An 11,683-nucleotide genomic window follows, 5' to 3' on the forward strand; every position below is an offset into this window, starting at 1 on the left:
CAAGGCACTTCTGAAAGATACTCATCCAACTACAGTAACTTCCCAAGGTCACTCAACTTCTCGGTGACCAAACCGGGTGTAAAGTCTCAGTTTTCTCATCTGCAAAATGGGAATGTACATATGGCAGTCTTATGGGGTTGTTGTAAGAAGCAGATGAGTTTTAAAATAAGCTAGACAGGCCCTGGCTCAGTAAATGTTAGCTGTCACCCAAGCTCTTGTTCCTAACTCGACTGAGGCAGGGACTCTGGGGGCTGGAGGCAGTGTGCCGAGCGAGGTGTGAGATACTGGGTGTCCGTCATCTCAACAAGGGAGGACTGCTGATGCAGCGGGACTTTACCTCGGATTCTCAATGAATTATTCCATTTTTAACAGTACAATAACAAGACAAAAGAGATGTGATAAGTTATCTAAATTTACATGTCACCAAGAAAATGGACCTCTTCTATCTGCTTGTCACTTAAACGGAGAATAATGAAAGAGGATCAAGGGCAAAAGGACAGAGAACGTTTTAGGAGAGATCTGCTGCTTTGTAGAATTTGGTTCGTTTCCACTGACCTCCTTTCTCCCTGGAGTGGAGGGGGGAAAGATTCCGTTGCTTAGAGCTGGGGTTGAAGTATTTATCAATTTATGGGCCCTACTGACTCTGTCACAACAGTTCTGCCATCAACAATCTGTAAATGAATCACTTTGGCTATAGGCCAGTGAAACTTTATTTATGGACACGGAAATTTGAATTTCATGTAATTTTCATGTATCACAAAATATTATTCTTCTGAATTTTCCCCAACTATTTAAAAATGTAAAACCTATTCTTAGCTGATTTAGAACAGCCTTGACTTAGAACACCAGACCAAGAGTCAGACCTGTCATGGTTCACTGGTTATTTGACCTGAGCAAATCATCTAACATTTCTGGGCCTCAGTTTCCTCTAGTGAAAACAAGAGACTGATCCTAAAGGTTCTCTAGGATTCCTTCTAAAAGGCCAGGTTGTGTGGTTGTCATGTGGCTTTGCAGTCAGATAAACCTGGGTTCTTAATCCTGGCTTAGCCTTTAACTTGCTGGGGTCATTGGGCAAGTTCCTAAGCTTCCCAGTTCAATTATTTTATCCGTAAAATGGGGATAAAAACGAGGTCTTCTTTAGGGTTGCTATGAAGGTTGTGAACCCCTTAAATCATGTACCCAACAGACATTAATTGCACCTAGTGTATACTCAATAAGTGCCAACTATTGCATTCTTAAAACAAACAAACTGATTTCCTATTAAAATAATCCTTTAAAAAAAAAAGCCCAGCTCCCATTTACATCCAGACTGGAGAGTAATTTTGTTCACAGCCCTGTGATAAAAGGCTGGCCTGATTGAGTGGGGTGGGGGGGCTGTACCTTTTGAACAAAACTCAGTAATTTCTGTCCACTGCTGTTACCTTCTCTTGCAGGTACTGAAAGCAGAGAACAGATTTTGATGAATTAACCTTGCATCTCTGTTTACAGCTCTCTCTCTCCACCTGGTGGTAGGAAGTCAGAGGTAAAACATGCACCAGCGGAGAGTTAAAAAATTTAATAATTATTCTTTTTATAATATCCTCTACCAGTAGAGCAAGATTTCATTATCAAACCATTCCCCTTTGATTCTCTATACATTGCCATTTTTAAGGCATGCATCGGGCAGATAACCACTTAGCTTAGCATCTTTTCAGCAGCAGATGTTAAGAAGTGCTTGAAGTTGAACTAGTGTGAGTCAATCAGTTATCTGTACAGGTGGTTATTAAAACTGTTGTCCTGGGGCGCCTGGGTGGCTCAAGTGGTTAAGCGTCTGCCTTCGGCTCAGGTCATGATTCCAGGGTCCTGGGATCGAGTCCCGCATCGGGCTCCCTGCTTAGTAGGGAGCCTGCTTCTCCCTCTGCCTCTCTCTCTCTGTCTCTTAGGAATAAATAAATAAAATCTTCAAAAAAAAAAAAAAAAACTTGTCCTGCAGCCTCATTAAAAAGCAATGCAGCATTTAATAAATATTAGAACATGTCAGCAGCACTATCTAAATGTGAGGAAGAGATCAATTTCCTTTGTAATTGGGTACACAGACATAGACACTGTCTTTGGAACTCTTAATTCCGTGTCGGAGTTTACAACAGCCATGGTGGTTTCTATTTAGAAATAAAGGCAAGGAAGGGGATGGGGGGCTGGTGTCAGCCACCTGCTGAATCAAGAAGAAACAGACCTTGAATATTCAAAGAGCAGCCTTAATGAAAGGAATCCACACACCAGCAAGCATCTGCCCAAGGCTTCCTGTTTCTCTTTTCCAGGGACCTCCTTTGGAGGCTGCTGGTTTTCTTTTTCACCCTCTTCTCTGTGTCTTCGGACTTTCCCTTGGAGCTGCTCTCTCATGGGAACAAGGAAGCAGGGTGTGTGGGCAGCAAGACCGAAGAACAGTCCAGGGAGAAACCAGCCTGGATGCCGGGACAGAGTGCTGGCAGGGTCAGGACGCGGGCTGATGCACTGGGGACTTGATGGGCTCACTTTTTGCCCTTGCTCTCTCTATTTGACTCTTGTCTATACCTCTTTCTTTTCATGTGTCTGTCCGTCTGGGTTATTCCTCATGACTTTCTCTCTTCCCCCCCCCCCCCAACTCCTTTCCTTTCCCCCTCTTCCCTCTCCTCTCTCCTTTTTCTCCTTCTCTTCTTCCTTCCTTTACCTCTCCCTCCCTCTCTCATGCTGGGGTTCTGAGTATGCCTAGCCTGTGCTTAATAATTAAGACTATAATTAAAGTGTAACTGCAAGCATAATTAAAATTCACTTTAATGGATCCTGGAATTGTGAAGCCATTAGGCATTTTGATATGGCCCTGCAGGAAAAGCTGGAAAGAGAGAAGGGTCCGTTTTCCTGAGGGCTGTCGCAGCCCCTGTCTTCTGGCCCCGCCCCCTAGTTGTTAACCTGGAGCAAGGCCTCCAGGCAGGTGTGAGGGAGGGGGGAGGGCGGGGCGGCAAGAAGAGCTGCGGGGCCAAAGGAGCGGCGGCAGCTTGGAGTCCTCCAGGGCGCTGCAGACAGCCCGCTGCTGCTCGGCCCTTCTTGGAGAAGGAAGCCACTAGAGAAGCCCCACGGGAGAACCCGAGAAAACTCAGGAACAGTCGCTGTTTATTTTCAGGTTGTTTGGGGCTTCTATTTCAATGCCATTAAAAAAGGGGTTATTTGGGGGATGTCAGGCCAGCAAAGTGATCAGAAGAGCACCCTCCCACACCTCACCGCCTCAGGCACCTTGCTGTGTATGAGTCCACCATTGTCTTTCAGTCCATCAAGAGCGCACTATGTAATAGCTACTGCGCTAAGCGCGGAGAGATCCTGGTGGGCCGGCCAGACACAGTGTCGGCCCTCGGAAGCTTACGTTTGGTGGGGAGAGAGAAACGTCAGTGAGCAATCCCAATAGTGCTATGATTCTGGAAGTACAAGGTACTCTAGAAGCTCTTTCACAAGCCACTGCTCTAGTTTGGGGGTTGGGGGAGTAATGACAAGGAAGGCACCCCCAAAGAAATGCCATGTGAACAGGCATCTCTTGAATGTTTGGGTGTCCGCTGAGCAGAGAAAAGGCAGGAGTTGTGGGTGGAGGACTCAAGGCCAACTGCCCAGCATTTCTGCAGTACAGGGATTTCTAAATCAGTCATGTTTCCCCCTTGAGAATACCTGGTGCTAAGTTGTGTCCTGAAGAAGGTGTTAATTAAGGAACTTCCTTGGTTGCAAGGAAGAGTGACTGGTTCAAGTAGTCTCAAAAACCTACATCCATACCCATGGAAAGGATTGCAAGTAAAACTGCATAAACAGTGATCAGAATGGACAGGAGCCAGGACGCAGTTGGCCCCCAGGGAGAGGAAGCTGGGGCGTGGAAGCTGTCCTCCAGAGCATTCGCCCAGCAGCCTGTGCACCTGACAACACTCCTCTCGGCATGTTTGTGCTGCCTTCCTCTCGCCTCCTTACTTAGAGCTGTCTATGTCCTCTTTGTGCTGCCCCATTCTATTTCATATATACTACCCATTCAGATTCTCAGCAGAGCAAACCTAATTGGACAAGCTAATGAACATCAGCTGTATTTGGACCACCCTCAGATCAGGTACAGTCATGCATGGGACTGTCTCCATATCTGTCTCCAGACAAAGATCACCATGTGGTCCCTCCTCTAGCAGGGGACAGTGGCTAGTGTAGGTATAGCCAGATGGGGAGGTTGGAAAAAGAGACACCCTAGTACCTGATCCTTGCTCTTAAATAATTTATAGCATGATTGAAGTTTAGACGATCTAATGCGTGGGAAAGTGCTACAGATTTTAAATGTCAAATGGGAGTCACCAGGAAATCAAAACAGAGTGGGATGAACAAAGGATTTTGAGGCTGAATCCTGCCAATCACTAAGCCTCAGCGCTCTTGGCCAAAAAAGTAAATAAGTGAATAAAAAGAACTCATTTATAAATATCTGACTCACAAGGCCTTTTAGAAACACCAAACTCACAAGTTCAAAATCTCAAATAAAGTATTGTGGGAAGACTGAAAAACAGAGATTTTTTTTTTATTATTGTCAGTGTGATTATGATGATGATGATGTCATGTATTTATAAAAATTGTAAGAAGGGGTCATCCAAGGTTCAGCATGGATGTTTCAAGCATTAGGTCCAGAAATCATTCAAGCACTGAAAGATCAAGTTCAATGTCTATTCCACTATTTCCTAGCTATTACTAGCCATGCTAGCTGGGTTTTGACCTTTAACTTAATTGTGCCTCAGTCCTCCCTTCTGTAAAAGGAAAATAGTGATAGTAGCTATCTCAGGGTTACCATTGAGGAGCAAATGAACTAATATACTTAGGCCCCTGGAACAGTGCATGACACCTGCTAAGTGAGAGCTGCTATTATTGCTTTTGTTAATGTTATCACTCTACTGGCACTACTAATTCTTGTACCAGTCCAGTTACACAGAGAGCTTGACAGGCATGGGTAAGACCTGTGTCCACAGAAGGACTCTCACCAAAGAAAGGTAGAGTCAGAGATGAGGAATGTTCAGGCAGCTGAATCTGCTTCTTGATGTATGGGGTTCTTGGGGGCTCTCTGTTGAGATTGGAGATGCTCTGAAGGGAAAGGAAAGAGGGAGAAGAGCCTTCTTTATCCTAACTTAGACTTCTTCCCTGGAAGAGAACTCTAGTCCACGTCTCTGTTGAAGGAAATAGAAATTTACATATTTAACTTTCATTGACCTTCTCATCCGAAGACCAGTTCCATTCTGTGTCATTCAGGACTTTGCTTCACATTGCGTCATGATTCCATGAAAGCCCTACGTACAGATTAATGTCAGAATTCCTTAGCCTTGTATTTAACACCTGCCACAGTCTAATCCTCTGTCCTATTTTTCAACCTCTGAGACCTTGTCTGAAACCTTACCAAATGATTCAGAATGAACACTGAGGTTGTATTAATGAAATAATAAATCTTAATATCTGCATTAGTTAAGTAACCAACATGTAACAAATTGCCCTGAAATTTAACAGTTTAACACCAGGAACATTGTTGATCTCACACTTTCTGTGGTAGCAAATCTGGGTGTGGCTTAGCTGGGTCCTTTGGCTCAAGGTCTCAAAGCTGCAAAGTGTCAGCCAGGGCTAGGGTCATGTCAAGACTCGACTAGGGAAGGGGTCGCTTCCAAACACACTCACATTGTTGTTGTCAGGATGCAGTTCCTCGTGGGTTGTCGGACTGAAGGCCTCAGTTAGTCCTTGGCTTTTGGCAGGAGGCAACCCTGAGTTCCTTGCCTTGCCGACTTCTCTGTAGGGCAGTCCACAGTATGGCAGTTTGCTTCATCAGAGTGAACAGAGAGTCAGAGGGAGCAAGAAAGAAGTCTTGGGCTTTTGTAACTTAGTCCTAGAGGTGACATTACATCACTTTTGCTCTATTCTTATTCATTAGAAGCAAGTTGCTGGCTCCACCCACAGGCAAAGGGATTACACAGGGGCATGAACACCCAGAAGTAGGGAGAGAGCCATTTTTGGAAGCTGCCTACCACACTTACAAAGTAACATGTCAGTTAAAGTAATGCTAGCTCCTAAAACAACAGATAAACACTGAAATGTGAATCTTAACATACTAGAAGGTTCTTCCTCATTCATATAAAGTCTAAGAGGGTGGGTGAGTGGGGTGCTCTGCTCTACAGAATTATGCTAGTATCCATGCTGAAGGAGTCATTGCCATCATCAAAAGGTGACTTACAGGGTTGTCTTGGCTGGCAATGTTCCAGAAGGCAGACAGGGAGAACTGGGTGACTACAGAGGCTCACACTGGCGATTTTTGTGGGGGTGTGTTTCATGTCCACTCACACACCCTTGGCCAGAACTCAGTCATGTGATAGCACATAGAAGCAAGAGGCCCTGGGAAATGTAGTTCCTGGTTGGGCAGCCACCTCCTGGCAGCAGCTGTCCCCTGTAGAAGAGAAGCATGAATCTTTGGTGGACAGCCGGCTGAGTCTGCCACAGATGCGCAGACATTTATGAAATCACATGTATTATTTCATTTGCTTCTCATCACAGCCTATGCTGTCAGCATTATTATTCCCATTTTAAAGAGAAGGAGAGGTGGGGCAGGGGGGCAGAGGGAGAGGGAGAGAGAGAATCTTAAGTTGGCTCCATGCCCAGCACAAAGCCTGATGCAGGGCTGGGTCTCACCACCCTGAGATCATGACCTGAGCCGAAATCAAGAGTTGGGACACTGAACTGACTGAGCCACCCAGGCTCTCCATTATTCTCATTTTATAGACAGGGAGACAAATTGGCATATCTTTAGAACATTTAGGCTTGTATAATTAGAACAGAGTTCAAGTTCCCTTCTCTGTCACTTATAATCTGTGACTATGGAAAAGTGATTTAAGCTCTCCATGCCTCTGTTGTCTCATCTGTGAAATAGGGACAATAAGATCTAGGCATCGTCGTCACAGAGATTTCGTCTGCTGCTTCTGAGTCACTTAGCATTATATCTGGCATATGGAAGTGCTTAATGAGTAATGAGTATTGGTTATGGGGCAGATGATCATAGTGTTATGTCTGGAGGTAAAGAAGTTGAGGCTTGAAGGAGTTACATGATTTACCTAAAACAACATACACAGCAGAGCCAGGATGAGAAGCTGGGGGTTTTAGGTAAACAACTTCCCGACCTTTTGAGTTGTTGCTTTCCACAGAGGCCATTCGGCGCATTGCTGTGGAAAACAGCAGTGAGTAAGCCTTGAACTAAAAACCCAGGGCCAAGTGTCCCCTTCCCCACCGCTGTGGTGGCCCCAGGGTCCCACGAGAATCAACACTACTACATCACCTTGTTAGCACAACTGTTCCTCTTTAACTCCGCCTTTGCCTGTTTGTATCAAACATGCTGACCGAAGGCCTCCTTTTTATTTGTATGCGTTTAAGTCCTCCAAGGCCTATATGTCAAGGTCTTTGTTTATAAATAGGCTCTGTCTTACTAACTAGATAGAAGCGCAGGAAATGATGTAAGATGAGGTATTTCATTAGACTCTTAAATTTTATCACATTTCTCCTACAGGCTTGTTTGCTCTGAAAGAACAGAAAAGCAGTTTGCATGCTAAACAGTCAGTTGCAGAAGCACATCTTTGGGTGGGGTAGCTTGGCCTGCAGATGCTACAAACCTGGCAGGAATGGGACACCGAGACACCCCCTCAGAGGCTGCAGTGCTCTTTTCGGGTCCTCTGCCCTTCCTGTCATACACAGTGGGGAGGAAGCAAGAACAGGTGTGTGGAATACTGTCAGTGTTCCCAAAGCAGTGGATTGGTGGCCATCGGTGGGCAGGTTCTTAGAACTTTAGATGAGATACCAACTCAGACCCTTCGTTTCAAGAGGTCTTTAAGACCAGTGACTTCTGCCATGGGCCAGAACCACTTGACTATGGATTATCAGCAGAAATTTCAGCTTTTATCAGTAAAAAAAAAAAAAAAAAAAAAAAGTCCATTAGTCTCATGCAGTTTGTAGCTTTCATCTTGTTTTCTAGCCAAACCACCACTTGGTAGAGATCTTGCCACATCATCTTCCCTGTCAATGACATTGATTAAAACCTATAATTAATTTCCTGGTGAAAAGCTAGAGATTGGTTAGTCCTTTTGTCTTCGTTTTCAATATTCTATACCAACACATCACACCCATTTGCCATTCTCTGGCTCATGTTTCACACATGGCTTTTTCTTTAGATTCCATATTCAGATTATTCAAGCAAGGGATGAATCCGTTTCAGAGGATTTTCCTCTTTCAAACTAGTTGGCCAAGTAGTTTTCTTTGTTCACGGTCTTATAAGAACATCATTATTTGCATTTTTTTAAATGCCAGAAAAAATAGAGGTAGCATCTTTATAATGCCAGATATTTGAGGTGAAAAGAGCAAAAACAAAACAAAACAAAAGGTAAATTTGTCATCTGGATATATCTAAATAGCCAAATCTGGATCTTAAAAAGCTGAAACTGAATTGTAAATAAATTGTGTTCGTGAGACCTGGGCATTGCACGATGTCTGGTCCTAGGAAACTTCCCGGGGCACTACCTCCAGGCTCATTTCAGTGACTGTCCGTCCCCTCCCCCCTCCACCCCCACCTTCTAGGAACCAATGTCCACGAGGCCCAGAACATTCTCAGTAACAGCGGACTCCCCATTACTTCGGCCGTCGACCTGGAGGACGCAGCCAAGAAGTCTGTGGCCAGCGTGACTAAGAAGTGATAGCTTTGTCCTGATCCCTTGGAGGAAGAAGTCCATTTTGCCATAAAAAGTAATGTTTCTCTCATCACTGTGAAGGAAATGATTATCCCATTGGGAAAAAAAAAAGAGAAGGGATGAGCCAGGGAATGAATCACTGTACCTAAGATCTTAAATCTGCATTTTCTTGAATAAGACAGCTAGACAGCCTAAATAATCTGATTTCACTTAGAATCTTTATTAATGTCCTGTTCTCACACTTTTCCGTCATGGTAAGCCTGCTCAGTAGGCATTGTTTTGCCAACTTTGGAGGAGCAGTCTATTTGACCAAACAGTGTGTATATATACACAGAATTTGAGATCAGACCCTGGTTCATTTACAATTTTACAACTTCTAATTAAAAAAAAAAAAAATTACATGCTGTAAAAAACTCAAGATTCCATTTGACAGAGTGTCAAAAAGGTCCAGCTAAGACATTCAGAACTGTTGCACACTGCAACAGCTTCTACAAGTTTCTAATTCCAACAGGTTTAGGAAATCCCTGGATGTTCCAAAACATGCTATTGTACAGTGGAAGATCCACATTAATATCCCACACTTGTATTCTACCGTTTGCCTTAATATTGAATATACTGTTTACCTCACACTAAAAATAAAGCCGGAAGCCTTATTTTGATTTTGCATAGAAGGTTCTGTTTCAATGTCAAAATCGAAGAATGCTGATTCTTATGGAAATCTCCATAATTAAGTCATTTCAAGACAAGACAGTGCTGAAGATCAAATAATGTTTCGGTATTTTTTCTCCCCATCCTTTTCCCTCCAGAATCTACCTTCTGGGGAGAACGTAATTGGGAGAATGTGGCTTTTTCTCATAATGTCCATTTTTGTGGTGGGAAGGAATTAGGTCTTTGTTTAAATTTTGGTAATTTTTTATCTGTACACAAATTTAAATAAAATTATGTTTTGTAAGCTCTAAGGTCTGTGTATTTCTCATTTTAGTTGATTTCATTCCTCAAACAATTTTTCTTTTACAACTTAGGCATGACTCCAAAATTAGAGAATTTGGGTTGTTCTGGGATTATTTCAGTTCCATTCAACTTTATCAGCAACCATTTCTGTTAGGAGATTATGCAATGAAAGAATAAAAATTTTATATAAAACAGAAGCCCAGGTAAGTGTCACAGGTGTCTAACAGGTTAAAATATGACTTCCGTCTGCACAATGCTAAAGGATATATATACATGTAAACTTGTCCTATTTAGTGAGACTCAGTTGCCAGCATTAAAGGTTTTTCTCTTAGTATACAAATGTTTAGCAGACCAAATTTTTCTGTTTGTTTTCTTTTATCAGTTTACACTGTTCTTATAAATTTCATATATAGACAACAGTTAAAAAGTCATATTTTTCCAGCTCTGTATGTTCTATGGAGAGAAAAACCATTTGATAGATCAGCCTTACATCCTTTTTTAATCCATGAATGAAGATAAATGAAGAATATTAACAATGTCTTTTTAGATGAGCTTTGGTTCTTGATTGCTTGATAACCAGTTAGTATGGTAAAGGAAATAACATATACATTGTCAATTAGACAAAATTCAGTATATTTGTTTTGTTTTGTTTTGTTTTTTTCCCTTTGTAAAAACCTGTGTTCACGTAACTGTATATACTGCTGTTTCTAATGAATCCTGTTTGGAGGAGGAGATAAAGGAATTAAGTCATTTGTGTGATTATTTTCTAAAAGGGTTAATAACAAGCAAATAGTTCTTTATTTTCAAATAAGTGGTTATTTGGTGGGTTTTTTTCTCTCTTGGAAGGTCCAAGTGTCTGAGTTTATATTGCTCACATGGTGTCTTGGTGCTGAGCACAGCATAGTTTGTCTAAGTATTTGTAGAATGAATCACTGGTATGTGTATGTTGACCCAGCTATTGTGACTGGTGATATAGGGTGGAATTGGGACAGTTGGTGATGTTGGTGGATCTGAAGTCCTCCATATGTTACCTCCGCCACAAATCCCTACGTTTCTGACCTTCCAGCATCCTCTTCAAGTCTGTCTCCTATACTGTATATAAGAGTGAACAATAATTTCCTTTAAATCAGAGCATTTAGAGTTTAAAGTTCCTTTAAACTTGGCCCTGTTCTAAGCAAGAGTATCCATGAAAGGAGGTGATGTCTAAACACAGTACTCAGTATGCAAGATGCTTACAGAGTAGTATACACTTTTTACTTCACCTGCTTTTGCACACGAGATTTTAATGGATTTGCTAGTCTACGCATCATTCTCCTGGAACAAGCAACAGGTTTAGAGGAGGCGAAAGTCCTGACCCTCCCACTTATCAGTATTCACTTCTGTTGAGTTGATTATCCTATGGTATTTGTCCAGACTCTTGTAATGACAAAAACCTAACTCAAGTTTAAGAAAAATGGGGGAGAACTGTTTTGCTCTTGTGATTATAAAAGACAGGTTCTGCTTACAGTTAAGGCTGGATCCAGAGACTCAAAACCTCAGAACTTGGACTCTGCATCTCAGAACAGCTTGTGTCGTGTTGGCTTCATTCTCATCCCATTTGCACAAGCTGGCAAAATGGCTGCTGTTCATGCCAGGTATATATTCTTAAGTTGAGCATCCCTGAAAGAGAAAGAGAAAGGGAGTGGGTGAGAAAGAGAGAATGAAAGGAAGGGAGAGAGGAGGGGAGGGAGGGAGGGGGAAAGAGAGAAAGAAAGGAAGGAAGGAAGGGGAGGGAAGGGAAGGAAGGAAAAAAAAAGGAAGGAAAGAAAAGGAAGGAAGGGGAGGGAAGGGAAGGAAGGAAAAAAAAGGAAGGAAAGAAAAGGAAGGAAGGAGTGAAAGGAAGAAAGGGAAGGAAGAAAGAAAGAAAAAGGAGGAAGAGGGAGGGAGGAAAGAAGGAAGGAAATATAGAAAGAAGGAAGGAAAGAAAAAAAGGAAGGAAAGAAAGAAAAGGAAGGAAGGAAAGGAAGGAAGAA

At 42.7% G+C, this 11,683-nt stretch overlaps 1 protein-coding gene across 1 annotated transcript in view; it reads left to right on the top strand.

Moving 5' to 3' along the window:
• Positions 1–9,679, top strand: part of SUCLG2 (succinate-CoA ligase GDP-forming subunit beta) — a 257,845-nt gene extending 248,166 nt beyond the window's left edge. The window contains exon 11 of the mRNA XM_034997522.1: positions 8,611–9,679. Within this exon, the coding sequence (XP_034853413.1) occupies positions 8,611–8,726 (116 nt within the window). The 3' untranslated portion in view covers positions 8,727–9,679. The remainder of the gene's footprint in view (positions 1–8,610) is intronic.
• The last annotated feature ends 2,004 nt before the right edge of the window (positions 9,680–11,683 follow it).

Source organism: Mirounga leonina, unplaced genomic scaffold, assembly GCF_011800145.1.
Source record: "Mirounga leonina isolate KUSES-001 unplaced genomic scaffold, KU_Mleo_1.0 Mir_94, whole genome shotgun sequence".
Taxonomy (NCBI): Eukaryota; Metazoa; Chordata; class Mammalia; order Carnivora; family Phocidae; genus Mirounga; species Mirounga leonina.